The 17,174-nt window shown below is 31.9% G+C and overlaps 1 protein-coding gene across 1 annotated transcript; it reads right to left on the minus strand.

The window, feature by feature from the left end:
- Nucleotides 1-953: 953 nt before the first annotated feature.
- On the minus strand, nucleotides 954-15,931 carry LOC133196818 (protocadherin-11 X-linked-like). Its single transcript, XM_061332674.1, has 12 exons — nucleotides 15,859-15,931; nucleotides 14,896-14,961; nucleotides 14,111-14,284; nucleotides 12,884-12,965; nucleotides 12,586-12,761; nucleotides 8,413-8,589; nucleotides 8,165-8,280; nucleotides 7,865-8,042; nucleotides 7,597-7,758; nucleotides 6,733-6,864; nucleotides 6,325-6,447; nucleotides 954-1,153 (listed from the first exon to the last, which is right to left on the minus strand). The coding sequence occupies exons 1-12, from the start codon at nucleotides 15,929-15,931 to the stop codon at nucleotides 954-956; spliced, it is 1,659 nt and encodes a 552-aa protein (XP_061188658.1).
- Between the last annotated feature and the right edge of the window lie 1,243 nt (nucleotides 15,932-17,174).

Below are 17,174 nucleotides of genomic sequence, written 5' to 3' on the forward strand. Positions count from 1 at the left end.
AAATGACATCATTAAATCATACTGGATTTCTTTCAGACATTCAACATTCCGTTAAAATAAATATTTTTACATTCATATATTTTGAAATAAAAATAAAAAAATTGATAAAGATAAAAATAAACATAATGAATTAATAACATCATTTCTGTGTTTGCGTTATTTAATATACAGTGCACGTTATGCATTTATTTTATGTACATCCCAAATATTTTTTTCCCAGAGATAACTTCAATATCTGCATTGACTATTGGCAGATCTGCCTTCTCTATAAGGTATATAAGGTTTTCCTTGCTCACTCCTGGAATCGTCTCGATGAAAATGTCCCCCCCCCCTTTTAACCAACTTGATATGTATGACCATGTAGAGGACAAGCAGCACTTCAAATACAGCTATAGGTCTATACATGTACAATCAAAATTCAAAGGTAATAACAGTGCTAGATGAACCGAAAGTTATATATGCTAAACAAATTTGCACAAAATATATGTTACACATGAAAATGTTTTAAACATTATTTGCATGGTCTGTGTATGATATACCTGGCATGTACACATTTTCAAACTTATTCTGTTCTTCATCTTCATTTCGTAGCCTAGGGCACACGTACGTACATTGTTGTGCGCATTAAAACAGGTAATGTTACTGGAAACTAAGTTATAATGTCTAAAAACATCACAAATACTCATTGAACTGTCACAAATTATTCAATTCTAGGAATATTATATTGCATAAATAATGTATTTAAAAAAACGGAATGGCTACACATACCCACCCTTACACACACATACACACACACATACAGAGAGAGAGAGAGAGAGAGAGAGAGAGAGAGAGAGAGAGAGAGAGAGAGAGAGAAAACAAACAACTCTTTTATAGTGGTTTCTTTAGTAGACCTTTATTCAGGTGATTACAAATATTAAAATGTTAGGTGAATATCACTTAAACTTCTCCTATTAAAGGAAAGGTTTCGCTTTGATTATAGTCCTTGATCTGGATTGGGCCTTATATCCCTTATGTCTGATTACCAGAACACAAACTCCAAACAAGGCGAAGGTCGCTAGTCCGGCAAAAATGGCCAGGATCACCAGTATATACTTAGCATCTGAGGACAACCAATCAGATGAGGTAGACGATGTGCTGGACGAATCGCTTTCTACAAAGAATGACCAAGATAACAAAATGAAAAGATCTAGATCTACAGAAATATGATTTAAGGGATTTTTGTTTTTATTATGTTTTTTACTACTTTTTTTTTTATTTATGATACTCAACAGTATACAAAGTAAGCAGGCCATAGATTATCGATTGAAAATATTAGGTTTACAGTTAACTACTATTTCTTAACAACAGTTTTAATATTAGATGATCAACATGTACTGGTCCAAGCTGACAAAGCAAGTATCAACATTCCATTCTTTGTAAGGCTTGTTAGAACAACTGTATTTTAGAGGAATGAAATATATGGAGATAACGAACAGTACTCAAGCTCAGAAGTCCATTAAACAATACAAAATAGGAGCATAGCAAACACGGACCTCCAAACATCAGAGGTGGGATCAGGTGCCAAATCCGTCGACAATTCAGTGTGTAAATAATGGCCTAACAATTAGTATGAAAAACGTCAGTCAGCATTTGACTCAATGGTAAATTGTATTTGCTGACAAGGTCATTGTATCGACCATAGAACTTACGAAATGATAACTTTAAACGAGATAGCTGATATTCTTGTTTCATCAAAATGTTTGTCAATAATTTACCTCGTTTTAGAAATTGTACATACGTAGAGCATGCTCTTGCGTATCGAATCAACTGAAAGATATATACCCCGTATGCAGGTGATGAAGGTATATTGCTGCATAAGTAAGGGAAGCTGACGATTGAAAAGTTAAAGTCATCACGTTTATCACGTTTATCATAAACCTTGGTTGTTAGATTACCATTAGCGTCTTTTTCAAGTAAAATATCCAAATATGAAACAGATGTGTCAGACTCTGTGGTATCTTTTATCTCAAGCTCACCAGGATATATCGCATCGACATAAGAATGGAAATAGCCATTGTTAATTGACAATACGATATATCTAAATGTCGAGTTGAAGGCCAAAACAAGTGTTTTCTTCTTTTCACGTACAAGATTTTGGACAAATTCTGCGTCATATGAATACAAAAAAAGGTCTGCTAATAACGGGGCGCAATTGGTACCCATGGGAATTCCAATAGATTGTTGGAAGACCTGGTCTCCAAAAACCACATAGATATTGTCAATCAGAAACTCAAGCATCTTTTTAATGTCAACTTCAGAGTACTTGTGTGTACAATCAGAATGTTTTTTAACAAAATAATTTTGCAAATGACCAATGACAAGGTAAGTATTTTACGAGTTCCATTTTTATTGAAAAAGCAGCTGTCAATAATATCAAAAAGCCTGGACTTTAATTTGTCGTGGGGAATGGTTGTGTATTAAGTTGAAAAGTCGTAAGTTTTTAAGCTGTTGATTTTGGTAAAAATCTTGTGATTTCAAATTTTCCAAAAGTTCCTTGGAATTTTTAAGTATCCACATCTGATTTACACCACTTCTCGAATATATTGTTGCACAGTACTCTTGAAGTTTCTCCTTCACCACTGTTAATATCTTAGTGAGGAGTAAAGAAAGAGGCTTGGTTGAACATTTACTGGAACCCGCTATGTATCTTTGTTTGTAAGGATTTTTATGAAGTTTCGGAATCCAATATAAATATGGTAATTCAAATTCATTTTGGTTATTTGGAATATTCAAAATATTCAAAACTGACATATGATTTTGAAGAATTTTTTCCTTAGAAAGGGAACTATGAGTATAAGTTGGATTAGGAACTCTGATTTAATTCTACAAATGGCAATCCAACTTATACTCATATCTCTTTTTTCTAAGGAGAAAAATCTTCAAAATCATACGTCACTTTTGAATATTTTTATTATTCCCAATTGCAAAAAACCAAATTGAATTTGAATTACCATACCCATACTGGATTGATTGTTTGTTGTTTTACGTCCTATTCGAGAATTTTTCACTCATATAGAGAAGTCACTATATACCGGTGAAGGCCTTCAAATTTGGATCTTTACTCGGCACTCAGGGCCATTGAGCAATGAGGGATCTTTATCGTGCCAACGCCTGTCGTGTCACGGGGCCTCGGTTTCTTATCCGAAGGACCAGCAACTTTCACTTCAAAGTGCCGAGCGCTTGGCAAAGGAACAGTTGCTACCTATTTTTTATCGACATAGGTAAGTTGCGGCCGGGGCTCGAACCCAAGACCTCCCGATTACGGAGCAAGCGCTCTGCCAAATGAGCTACCGTGACGATCCTACCCATACTGGATTCCTAACCATAAAAAGATGTTCTACCTAGCCTTTTTCTTTACTCTTCATGAAAACATTAACAGCAGTGAGGGAGAGACTTGGGGTACTGTACAACAACATAATTGAGGAACTTTTAGAAAGTTTGAAATCACAAACTTTTATCAAAATTATAATAGATTAAAAATTTACGACTTTTCAACTCTTTATACAACCATTCCTCGTGATAAATTAAAGAACAGGATTTTTGACATTGTAGACAACTGGTTTTTTTAAAAATAAAAATATAGAATACTTTAATCAAAATACTTTGTCATTGGTCATCTGCAAACTTATATTGTAAAAAAAATATGATTCTACAAACAAGTACTCCTAAAATGATACATGTATTAAAAAGATGCTTGAGTTTCTGATTAACGATATTTATATAGTTTTGGAGACCAGATCTTCCAACAAGTGGTTGAAATTCTCATGGATGCTAATTGTGCCCCGTTATTAGCAGAGCAGTTTCTGTATTCACATAAAGCAAAATTTATTCAAAAACTTCTACACAAAAAGAAATCTCTTGGTGTGGCCTTTAATTCGACATTAAGATATATTGACCTTTCATCAATTAACAATATTCATTTTTATTCCTACGTTGATTCGATATATCCCATTGAACTTGAAGTAAAAGACACCACAGAGTCTGACACTTCTGTCTCACATTAAGTTATTTTACTTCAAAAAGACATTGATGAAAGAGTTACGTAATGTAATGCTATGTAAACGAGATGACTTCAATTTTCCAATCGTCAACTCCCCTTATTTCTGACCGTCACGGTAGCTCAGTCGGTAGAGCGCTCGCTCCGTGATCGGAAGGTCATGTGTTCAAATCACGGCAGCGACTGACTTAAGTCGATAAAAAAAATAGTAAGCAAATGTTCCTTCGCCAAGCACTTGACACTTTGAAGTGAAAGTTGCGGGTCTTTCGGATGAGACCTTAAAAACCGAGGCCCCGTGTAACGGTAGGCGTTGGCACGATAAAGAACCCTCACTGCTCAATGGCCGTAAGTGCTGAGTAGAGGTCTGATTTAATTTGAAGCCCTTCACCGGTATATGGTGACGTCTCTACATGAGTGAAAAATCTCGAACCGGACGTAAAACAACATACAATCAATCCCTCATTTCTGTAACAATATACCATTATCACCTGCATATATGGCGATAATGTCACCCAGTTGATTCGATACAGCATGTTTTACTTACGAGCAATTTCTAAAATGACTCATTAAGATTTCGAAAAATACAATTGTCATGTAAGTTGATGATACGTGTGTATTAGCAATCTCGTTTGAAGTCAATATTTCGCAAAATCTATGTTTGATATAATGACCTTGTTAACAAATACAATCTATCGTTAAGTCAAATGTTGGCTGACGTTCTGCATTCTAATTATTAGGTCGTTATTGTCACACTGATTTTTGCGGCTACCGATCAAGACAAGGATCACAATGCTGGTGTTAGCGGTCGACAGGAGATGCTTATTAAAAGCTTCCATGGCATCTGATCACACCTCTAATGTTTCTAGAGGTATGTATGTTTGCTCTGCTCACAATATGCACTGTTTCAATGATTTTTGAGCTTGTTTATTGTTCCCATATTTCACAAGCTATGATTGTAACAGTACAAACATAAATAATTATTTTACTAAATATATAAACAAAAGAAAGATCTTCTTGAGGACGAAACATTTTCACATAAATTTGTAATTAAGAATGCATAAACTAGGATGAATTTTTAAACCTAATCGAAAATAATATTTAAAATACTAAAATATAAACATAATAAAATATTTTAATAATCTTTTTTCATTTAGTGCAACTCCGATACCTGATGTTATTCTGATGTTTAAAGAGGTTCGCTCCTGGGCTTTTGAGCAGATTTTTGTCTTGACATATATTTCAGAAATTCTGCAGAATATTTTAGTTCTTACAATAAATTTGGATTCTACAATGCCAATTTAACTATATTCAGTTTAATCCCCACGATTAAATTCCATACCAAAAGCATTAAGTGAGGAACTACATTTTGTGGCGGAAGGTTTTTTTAAAGAAGAAAATGATCATTTTTTCTCCTCCGAAGTATTTAAAGTATTGTTAAGCATAGATTCCTATTTTTTCATGCAGCCTGCGTGCACACAGAGTTATTTTGTGCCGTGAACTGTTTAATGCTGATCCTAAATTATGTTGTAAATAATCTGTCATGAATTCTATCATCATATTTGACAAATTAAGCAAATATATTGTGAAAATCCAGAAAAATTGTCACATCTACAAGTTACCCTATCCATATTTTAAAAGTACCTAAAATGTAATGAGTTTATGGAGCCTGATTTTATAGGAAACTGTCGTTTTTTTGGACCTCCCCGCATAAAATATGAGGAGTTCTGGGAACCAGGCGTATGTAGGGAAAAAAACTGTGTTTTTGACCCATATTTGACCCTAGGATGAAAATGAAAATTCTCAAAACCTTATTGTAAATCTACATAATACCAGCACTCACATAAAAAAAACAAGATCTGATTTCTGCCTAAAATATGAAAGGAGTTATTGGAACCATACTATTGAAGGGAAACGTCGTTTATGGCCCCTATGTAGCCGTAGAGTGAAAATGAAAACTCCAAAAACTTATTACACATCTAGAGGACACCACCATTCATATCTCAAAACTTAGGAGAAGTTGAGGGAAAAAGATATGTCCAGGATAACAACATTCCCCTTACTTTTTTTTTTTTAGAGAGTAAGAGAGTATGGGTATAATGACAGGTTTTTTTTATGAACAATTCATATTTATGAAACATAATGTAGAAATGTAAAATGTGGATGGCCTCATATACAGAGCCTTCAATGAATTGTTCCGCTAATATTATAAATGTATAAATGAGCATTAAGTGTAATTTTAGGTTCTTTCGAGGAGTTCTATTTGTAATACAAATATTCTTAATTACCTAGTATCTGAACTGTCAAAACTTTCGGCCCAACTAGATTTTTTCCATCGTAGACATAAATATACAGGTCAAAACCCGGTTCTGTAACGTTGACTACATTACTCTCAGTTAGCACTGCACCAGCTATGAAATCAAACGAAAGTGTGTGAATAACATTGCTTTTCATTTCTTACATAAATAAATTTACCAAATATATATTTATATAGTTTTACAGTTGTCGTTTATGAAATTACATACATATTTATGTACATGGAAAATATCAGTACATTAACGTTTTTAGAATCTTGAGAATATAAAAAACATCAATTTACGCATCAGTATTTACTATGACTTTGCCCTCAGCATATCCATACTGGAAAAAAACCTTTACATACTTAGTCTATTATATTGCAACAAGCAGTTACGTACAACTAAATATCTTGAAAGGACAAGAAGCTGGTAAACATGTCATATTGTAGTACAGCTGGGCAGCTTCTTTGTCTGTGGACGATACCGTGAATATAGACGTCCCTGTAACCGTGGAGGGTGAAACAGTCACACCTAAAATAAATTTACTCTTGAGAAATTTACAGAGTAGAATTTTAAACTTAAAAACATTTAACAAAAATTGATTTTTTTCACATAGTCATGATAGTAGAAAAACAAATTAACAAAAAGTTTTCATATCAGGCCTAATTTCAATAAAATGTTAAGAAAATATGTTTTCTTTTTTCATTCTACACCGGTGTTTACTTCAAGCTAAATGAATGATATGTATTTTCTTTCACAAATGGAAAAATCGAATTTTTTAAGGTTTCAAAAAAGTGTGTTTAACCTTTAATTAAAATAATTTGACTGATTATGATTCTTAATCATATGTAAAGAACACGAACAATGTTATTATTTCCTGAAAAGTATATGTTTTTTTTTTTGTTTTTTAAAACTAAGTTCATATGTAGTTGAATAACAGACAAAAATAAAGCATATTCATTTAATTTCAACTTTGAAGAACATAAGGTTTATATAAATTCTAGTTCATAATATTATTTATAAGTTAAAATAAAATGTTAGAAGAAATTGGATGACAAAGAACAGCCCACAAATAAATAGTGCCAATGTTAGGAAGTGTCCGCTCGTCTTAAATACTTAAAGGTAAGCTTTCAAAACTTTTCTCCAGTTCTTCGAAGTCCTTATTGAAGGCTTTGTTATGGATCATAGACATATCATCATCATCAAAATATTCACCAAATGTTGAACAGTGTTTTACAACTGAATCATTTATGTGTTACTTACTTGCTGGCAGATTAGATATAACAGGTGGTTCATTCTTTGTCACATACACGACGAATGTACTGTTCACAGCGTCTTTAGTGTCGGTGCATTGTATTGTCATCAAATACTCCCTGGTGGTATCATAATCAAGAGTGGCAGCCGCACGAAGATATATTGAATACCCTAAAGTATTATATACCTTAAAGGCATGTTCAGTAAAATTGGTGGATGACTGAGAACATTAAACATGTAATTTTATTGTGTATATTTGATATACATGTTATCTTACTAGAATTTCCTATAGAATAATACAGGTAGAGATCATTTGTGTTAGGACTGATGGTTGACGAACACGTAACAGTGTCTCCTACTGTCGGATCAGTTACCGTCAGAATGTACAACTCCGTTTCTTCCAATAGATCTTCGCTTACTTCCGTAGTGTTTGGAAGGTTTTGAAAAACTGGAGGCTAAAAGGATAGTATATGTATTTATTTTTTTTTTCTTGGGGGGGGGGGGGGTAAAAGATCATCATAAAAGGAATCATACATGTACATATAGATTGCGAGATTGCAATGGAAAGTGTCAATACCTTGTTTGTAACAGTTAAAGTAAACGTGGATGAGTCTGTATTACCACACTGATCAGTCACTGAGAATGTAAACGTTGTAGTCCCGGCACTCACTGTAGCAACAGTGGTCAAATTTCCTATTAAAACATCATAAATTTTCAATCTTAAAACATCATAAATTTTCAATCTTAAAACATCATAAATTTTCAATCAGCCTTAATTCTTATTTTTGGTAAGCAAATATTGTTTAAAATCAGGAAACTAACTACCAGAAGAAGTATCAAAGTTGAAGGACGCGGAGGAGGGATTTGTTGACGTCAGTGTATACGTCAGGTTGTCAGAGGCGTCTGCATCTGTTGCTGTCACGGTAAATAACGTTGTTCCTGCAGCAGTGTCATCAGTTACAGAGGACGTCGCCGGAAGATTTGTAAACATAGGACTGTTTCCTGAAAAGAAAATGAGTATAGATAAAATCATGATCTGCATGAAGCAATTCAATAAATATACCATATAGTGGGGTACTAATTTTGGATCGGTCCGATACTACAGCTTCGTTTTTTAAGCACTGAAAAGAAAAATTATTTAATCATTAAAGTGGAGTTATCTTTCCTCCATTTGACCTAACGTCTCGACTAAAAAGAGCATTCGTATATTCTAAAACGATGAAAACTTTTAGTCCCTTTCAATTAATTCAATTGTTTCAAATGTTGTCTAGTTCGGAATATTTTCTTATCCGGCAAATTTCTTTGGAACCAGTGATGCTAGGATTCGAAAAATTCACTGCACGAATACTCTTCCTGAAGGTGAACTTTCTCTGCTTGAATTTGCCAGTATTCCACATTAGAATCTCTCTATAACTGATATCCAGGACAATTCTTTATTCTTGTAATTGAAAGTTGTATACAGATTTCGCATATTTAAATGGATTTATATCTACATGTATACAATGTACATGTAGCTTGGTAAAATAGGGTACATTTATAACAGGACATATTTTTTGAGTAAACACAACAACAACAAAATTTTGGACTGTTATTTTTCAATGAAAAATTAAGACAAGCAGTTATAAACATGGGAGCTTTTTTTCCACATGAGACAAAGGAAATCTAGATTGACTACAGTCTCTCAATAACCGATAATTTACATGTTCCTGACCCCTTTTTAGAAAATAATCTTAAATTGAATATAGGTATCGGAAATACTCTTCACATGATTTAAAATTGAATTCCATGAAAATGATGCTTTTCATAAATAATAAATATTGTTACATTAAAAGTTTAATGTTTATCAATTTAAACTTATCTATAACAATCTTTTTTGGTGTCATTTTTACATTTTTGAAAGTTCGAAAATTATTAGCCATTATTGCTGTTTTACAACAAACACATAAGGTCAAATCAGAGTCTGAACTTCCCTCATTCATTTACAACCCTGTTCAATCAACTACCTCATATTCTGATTTTGAATTATTGTTACAAGATTTTTCATGGAATCATGCATCTGTTTTACTATCATCTATTGTGATATCCTTTTTATTTTTTCTTTCTGCATATTTCTGGTTTTCGAAAAGAAAATTAAAATGTACTCAGGTTATTTTTGAAATTACAACAGGTGGTGAATGTGTCCTTATCCCTGTTTTAACATTGCCATTATGTCCATCTTTTTGGAAAATTGTTCCACCTTCTCAAATTCATGATATCTCTGTGAATTTTTCTTTATTTTCATCAAAGATGCATATTGACTGGACTGATTTTTGTGTTACAAATTTGAAAGGTACTAGAACAAGCAGTGTTAAGCCAGAAATAAAACTAAATTTTTATACTGCTTATAAAGCAAAAAGAATTACAGAACAACCTTTTAATGTCCACATTTTAATTTCTCATCATGGGTTATATCAACCATTACCACATTTTGGTTCCTTTATTGTTGATGATGTAAATTTTAAAGAACATTCCCCATAAATGTCAATGTTGACTTTGAATTTGTTAGATTGAGCTTCATTGTCATTGTCACATTTATTTTGCCTACATGTGAATTGAATAAATAGCATCAGTGTTATTTCTAGATATCTGACTGCCATTGTTGAAGATATTTCATTATTAAAAAAATAACAAAACAGGTATTTCTTATGTATGCGTGCCTGTAAATATGTTATCCTACTTGTATATAGACTTTTTTTCCCCATTATCAAGTTGGTCACATAATTGTTTAATTTGTATTTTGCTTTACATGTATGTATCTATAATAAGAAATAGATATATGTAAAAAAAAAAAAAAATCACTTTCTAAGTATTTTCCACAATGTGTTCATTTAGTGATGTTCTCTGACTACTGTATTTGCATATATTTGTATATTTCTTTATATTTTTGTGTTCTGTGTGCATATTGTTTCATATGACAATCCTGCTTTAATTGTAAGTTTGTATATATTATTATATGTTGTCAGTAAAATTCACTTTCTTTTGCTTTGGTGGACCAAAGCTTCTTTTGGCAAGGGGGGAGATTGTTATAGATAAGTTTAAATTGATAAATTTTAAACTTTTAATGTAACAGGTTATATCACATGAATTTTAATTCATGGATTTCTTTTGTTATTTTCAAAATGAAACTTTATTTTTGAATATTGATTTTAAGTCAAATTTCCAAATTACAGGCTAGTAATTTTTATTTCTTTTGTCCATATTTACTCCTATCTTTATTGTAATTTGGCAAATAATACTTAGGTTCAAAGTCAATTTTCACCTATTTTGTAATCAATTAACTTCTCATTGGAGATCAAACATTCATGACATCTCTTAGATAAATAAGTAAATTCTTTCCTTTTTCGGCTTCTTTGGAAATAAATTCTTTTCGGAATTAGTTTGACACTTCGAAATTTCGCTCAGATAAATTTATTTACATGCTTTCGGCTAAACGTAATTTTTTATCTTTCCTTTGTTATGAAACTCTTCTACGGAAATACAGGTAATTGACTCCTCACACCTTCCACTTTTTGTTAATCCAAGTAATCAGTGTCAACTACATCAAAGAAGAATTGCCGAAATTGGCCTAACTCTTTTATAACAAGCTACCTGATTGATTAATGAAATAAGTCCGGTACTGTGCCTCGGTGAAAAGTGAATCTAACAAATTCACTTTCTACCGAGAGGTCTATCAATAAAGATCTATTTGTGTTAAATCGGACATTGTTTCCATTTTTCCAATTAGGTAAGCTTGAATTACTTTTTGACAATATTTATCAAATTAAAAAGTTTTTTTTCTCTCATAATTACTAAAGTTTTTATTCTGATTTTTCTTGATATTTTTGATAGCTCATTTTATTTTTTGTTTTAAATAATTAGAGTGTGAAGTTCATAAATTTCACTTAACATTGTAGCTGTAGAATAATGTTACCTTTATTACGTAATGTGATGTTGAATTATTTTTATATTAACTTTAAAATATCTTGATATCTTTATTTTTGGTTTTGTTCTAAATTCTTTTAAATGAATTAACTGAATGATATTTTGTACGAATTGAATTGTACCGCCTTAATTTAAACGGAGCTCTCTAGTCTGAGAAGTTAGTTAAGCTCGATCAAATATAAACAAGGTTTCTCACAACGGTAAAATTAGTGTGTTTTGTTTTAATATTTCAGTTTATCAAATCTAATGGAATTTATTATAGTAAGCGTTATGCATTATATAATTACTTATACATGCTAATTACATCGTTCTCAGACTAGATTCCGTGATTGATTTGTCAATGTTTTGTTTTAATTGTATGTTCTCATGTTTATAAAACACTTTCTACCGAGAGCTCTATCAATAAAGATCTATTTGTGTTAAATCGGACTTTGTCTCCATTTTTCCAATTAGTTATCCCTGTAGAAGCCGATTGGCAGTTGCAGCACTCCCAGAGTTAATTCCCCGAATTCACCATTCAGTATCACGAAGGAATTTATTCCAGTGTGACAAATTCAGTGTGTGAAAATATTATGTAGCGAGCCGTAAAGTACAAGAAAAAGTAAGGATAAATTAATTATGATGTATAATGAATCTAGCACTAAAAGAGTGTATAAAATTATTTAGGCCTACTAGCAGTAGTTCGTCTTTATATGTCCTTACATGAAAAGGAGCTTCAAATTTTAGTTTGAAAGTGCAACGTCTGGGAACTTTAAGTTAGAAATTAAAAAAATAGAACTGCCCTAAGAAATTGAGAAAGGAAAGCGTCAAATTGTACACCCTCTAAAATAAAGAATAAGGTATTTCCAGTTGAAACGTTTTTAATTGACCGGTTTGAATACAAGTCACTACATACTTTTAAAAATGTAGAAATTGTTATCAAATCTCTAAAGGTGTATAATTCTTTTTATTTATTAAATAAAATCAATGACCCTTGGTCATCAATACTAAACTACGCTTTACTTGTGATTATTTGAAAAAAGCTCTGCTGTCAGTTACCTGGAGACAACTCAGCCTTGATAGCAAACTCAGCATTACTATCAGAATATGTAGAGAACGCGCCGGTGCTCCCCACCACCTCTGTAGCCGTATCAGAGAAAATCACATTATCAGTGGAACTTCCCACGCCCGAATTCGTCCTCATGTAGCCCGGTATAGTATTACCTGATGATTTACTTATAAAAAAGTAAACAAGATATTGTTTTAAGATTACGATGAATTAATCAAATAAATTTAGAAATAGGTACATGTACATTGTATCTGTGAAGCAAAACTAATTATTGTAAACCAAACTTACAATCCTATAAAGTCTCCAGCGTCAACAGATATTTGTTCTGATGTGGATACTTGAAGATTCTTAAGGGAGTTAGAGCTTGTGGCTGAAATGATAAACACAAGGATATGTTGACAGTTTCCATAAATCTGATTATGGTAATAAAGAATATGTTTAAGCCTACATTAAAAACAAAGGTAATGGTGATCACTACTTTATTTCTAAATTAAAAAAAAAAACGATTTAGATATATTAAGAGACAAAAGAAAGGATCAATTTAAATTTGGAAAATAAGTATTTATGAGGTAAAACATATTTAGAAAAAGACATCTCAAAAACATTAAAATGCTTATCAAGGACGTACATAATGTAGCACCGTCTTTCGAAGTGTGTGTGGGGGGGGGGGTATGAGAAGCAAAAATTATCTTTTATAAGAATAATAAGAGCTTTGTGGAAAAGCCGGCAGAAAGTCAATTTCTCCCCCCCCCCCTCCCCCAATAGGTCCCAATACGTTTTTCAAAGAAAAAGAATCTGTATGAAATTAGCAATCAAGGACTATTCTCGGGAAAATGTGAGGGACTAGGTGCCCCTGACCACCCCTCAAATACTACATGCCTATAAACCCGGTATGCTTATAGGATCAGTGGTACACCTATAGTATGGCAGCTGGAACTTCCAATTGAAATTAGGCTTAAAATGGAATAAACAAACGCAAAGTTTCTGTCTTTATTGATTTTCACTCTGGATAACGACATTAAAGAACTGTTTTATGCTATTAATAAAAAAAAAAAGAATTTGTAACATTTAAGTATTTAAAGCAGTCCATGCCATGATATTCCTTCTACTTAGCTCATTCTCTTTGGCATGAAATAGGTGAGGTATCAAGTAAAAAAAAAATTATCTATTGGTATAAACTATTATAAAAATGATAAATAATGAGAATGTTGACCAAAACAAAAAAGTCTTCAGAAGCAATTGTGATCTAAATATACATGTACTCAATGGAGCTTGTTCTTTTTTTTTTTTTTTTATTAATTCAGTCATTAGTGTTTCTGCATTGTATATTTGAAGGAGATCCTTCAATTGGCAATTAATCCTGTGGGGTATTATTTGACCAAAAATCCAAATATTAATCATTAAATTACACAGGATGTCATTGTTTGGCGTACTTTCCCTACTCTGTGAATTTACCTGTTAAAAGTGCATCTTTTCTCTAGAAGAGATGTATATATTAAACTGTAAAATACTTACAGTTGATAACAAAGGAGTTTTGTCCAATAAGAGTCCACACGCCTGAGACATCTCGCCATACTTGAGCATATAGTGTACCATATGTAGTGAGTACGTAAACTTCCCATCCAGAAACAAATCCGCAACAATTAATTTGGTAATCATTGTCTATGGAGTTAAGAATGAAGGTCCTTCCTTTGGAGTACAGAAAGATAAAAATAATTTTAAATTCTTAAAGCGATTAACTGATAATGTAAAAATACACATTTTTTGTGCGAGTGATCTGTCTGTTTGTGTGTGATTAAATTAAGGTCACTTTAAAATCTTCGAAGAAAATGGTCAACAGAAAATATATTTACTTGTTATGATGAATGTTTCATTGATACATTTATCAATACTGCAAAGGTTGAATGAATGGTCTAAAATTTATTCATTTGTTTTGTGTTTATATAATTACTTAGGAATGTCTCTTATTAAAGTTTATAATTGTAATTGACATAGAGGGCCTCAAGAAGAATTATATGATAATATTGTTATTATTACAGTAAAACTCGGTTATAAGGAAGTCACTGGGACAGCGAATTTTGCTTCATTCTTTACATTCGTGTAAAGGACAAAGTGAAAAGTCGTCCACGGTATTCGTCAAAGATTCTTTATAGCTGAAATTTAAATCTCCTTAAATACGTGAGTTCTCTACAGCGGGGTTTTACTGTATTATCTTTACATTAAATTATTATTATGTAATTGTCATTATTTTGTTGTTATTATTATTATTGTTTTGGTTGATAAGAAATACAATACAGTACCTGCACCTGCGTCTGTTCTATCTGGTGTGGTGGATTTACCAGTACTTTGTCCTGCTGAACATGGTGCTGAATGTACTGTAAATAAACTTTTTCTTTTTTTTTTTACTCCGCGTTTCTTGCAGCATATACAGTATATGGCAATAAGTGGGTCATAATCGCATTTTTATATTATATATTTCACTGAAAAACCAACATTTATAAAAAAAAAAAAAAACTTATTGTGAGGTTAATTTTAGTCCAATTTCCATGATTTTTTTTATTGATTCATGCAGAATTGTTCTTTTCTTATCATACAATCTAAAGAGAATGATACACTAATCATTGAGAATGTTTATGAAGTCGTCTAGACAAAAACATCACTATCATTTCTTAACAATTTAGAGTGTTTACATAAAATTATTTTGAAATTATGCGAAGAAACTGAAAAGGATTCTACCTTCAAGGGCGTTTTGGTCTTAAAAAATGAGCAACAAGTAACACTGCAATAATATTTTAGAAAATGCATTTTTCAGTGAAAAAATTATGACTCACTTATGACCAGGTACTGCAGCACGTATGAAATAATCATAATTAATTTGTCGATGGCCAATGTAATGTATATACACAGAAATACAAATTTCATTGTAGTTACATAAAACATGGTCTTAAAGATAACCGAGTTAATTATTTTATATTTGCAGCATTAATCAATCTATAAAAAACAGAGAACTTGAAAAACATAAGCATTTGAATTTACCACTTACGGATATTCTGAGTATTTAGTTGTAATTAAGATGTCCATAAGGCTTATGTAATTGTGAGTTAAAGTTATTTCGAAATAAACATTTTCAGTCGGCAGTTCGTCGTTTTAACATACAAAGTTTTAGTAATTTGATATTTTTGTTGGACATATCAGTTTATATCCAAATGCTTAAAAATGGGTCATTCTATCACGGAATGACACATGATGAAATAAAATCTTACAATTCAAATGGATTTCAAAGACATCAAGAGCTGCTAGAAAACCGGACCGATGGTTATCTAGATTTTGTTGCATAGCGCATATACGAGTATTCTTAATGATAAAACAAAGCTAGGCAAAGCTATTGAATGCGTTCATCTAGAGAAATCTGATATCATGCTTTTTTTTTCAAATGTAAACTGAAAGCATTTAGAAGAGAGACTTTGATTTAAAGCACCAAGATGATCAAGCAGTGTCAACCAGTAAAATATTTTCTAGTTACATGAAAATATAATGATTGGTATTGTTTGTTTTTTTGTTTTGTTTTTTTGTTTTTATAATTACAGACCATTGAAAACCAGTATTTTCTCAAATAGAATTTTCAAGGCTACACCTTGAAAATTAGAAAATTCACAGAAGAAAGCACTACATAAAATCAGAATAAAACAACATAATAAAAAGTGCTGCCTTTTTTCGTTGATTGCTAATTGGATTTCAAAGCAAAGTTTATTACTTTATCTTTATTTATTTTCTGTGTTTGTTCATCCATCTTTAAGATTGAAAATATTAATGTAGGAATGATTTAAAAAAAAAAAAAAAAAGCACCAATTAGTCATATTCACATGCAAACATAGAGTTGTTTGTTCAAATACTGCTTCAATTGATAATCAATTTCTGAACATTGTAATGTTATAAGAAAATTTTAAAACATATTCTTCTAGACAACAGCAATGGCGTATATCTGATTCTCTGTATTGGCATATCCACGTAGCCAGAATCAGGTTTGTTCAAATCGCAGTTCCACTTTTCTTCGATTCGATACAGCTTAATTTCCGCGAAAAAAAAAAATCCTGCTTATCTGCGATTATATATATATATATATTTATTACATTTTCAACAGTGAAATACTGTGATTTATTTATTGAATAAAAGTGATATTCTGTCATAGTGTGAAAGGATACCAAAATGATATTCTCTCACGGTGTGAAAGGATATCAAAGTAAGTAAAAAATAATTTCTGGACTGTCATAAGATATAGTAACTTGATAGAGCTAAAACTGCAAATTTCTTCCCAAATATGTTGCTAAAAGCCATGCTATGTATAATGTTTTCAATCTCAGAACTGCTAAGCTGTGATGTCTCAACCACTCAACTATGACGTTAAGCCTATGAAACTTTGTTAAAGGGGGAGGAAATAAGCACCGCCCTCAATTTTACCTGGTCTGTGAACCCCTGTCAATCAGATGAAATTAAGCCTGAGATTGGATACTGAAAACTGATTGACATTTTGTTACCTGCCGTTGTGTATATCTTGTATACCTCGGCTGGGGATCGTACC

Source organism: Saccostrea echinata, unplaced genomic scaffold (genome assembly GCF_033153115.1).
Source record: "Saccostrea echinata isolate AGI-Se365-2 ecotype Australia unplaced genomic scaffold, CSIRO_AGI_Sech_v1 ptg000030l, whole genome shotgun sequence".
NCBI lineage: Eukaryota > Metazoa > Mollusca > Bivalvia > Ostreida > Ostreidae > Saccostrea > Saccostrea echinata.

Excerpts from the sequence above, each read along its gene's own strand:
- LOC133196818 (XM_061332674.1), bottom strand. The coding sequence starts at position 15,931 with ATGCAACAAAATCTAGATAACCATCGGTCCGGTTTTCTAGCAGCTCTT. Across the intron at positions 8,590-12,585 it reads CAAGGCTGAGTTGTCTCCAG|GAAACAGTCCTATGTTTACA; the intron begins GTAACTGACAGC and ends TTTTCTTTTCAG. Across the intron at positions 6,865-7,596 it reads TATATCTAATCTGCCAGCAA|GTGTGACTGTTTCACCCTCC; the intron begins GTAAGTAACACA and ends AATTTATTTTAG.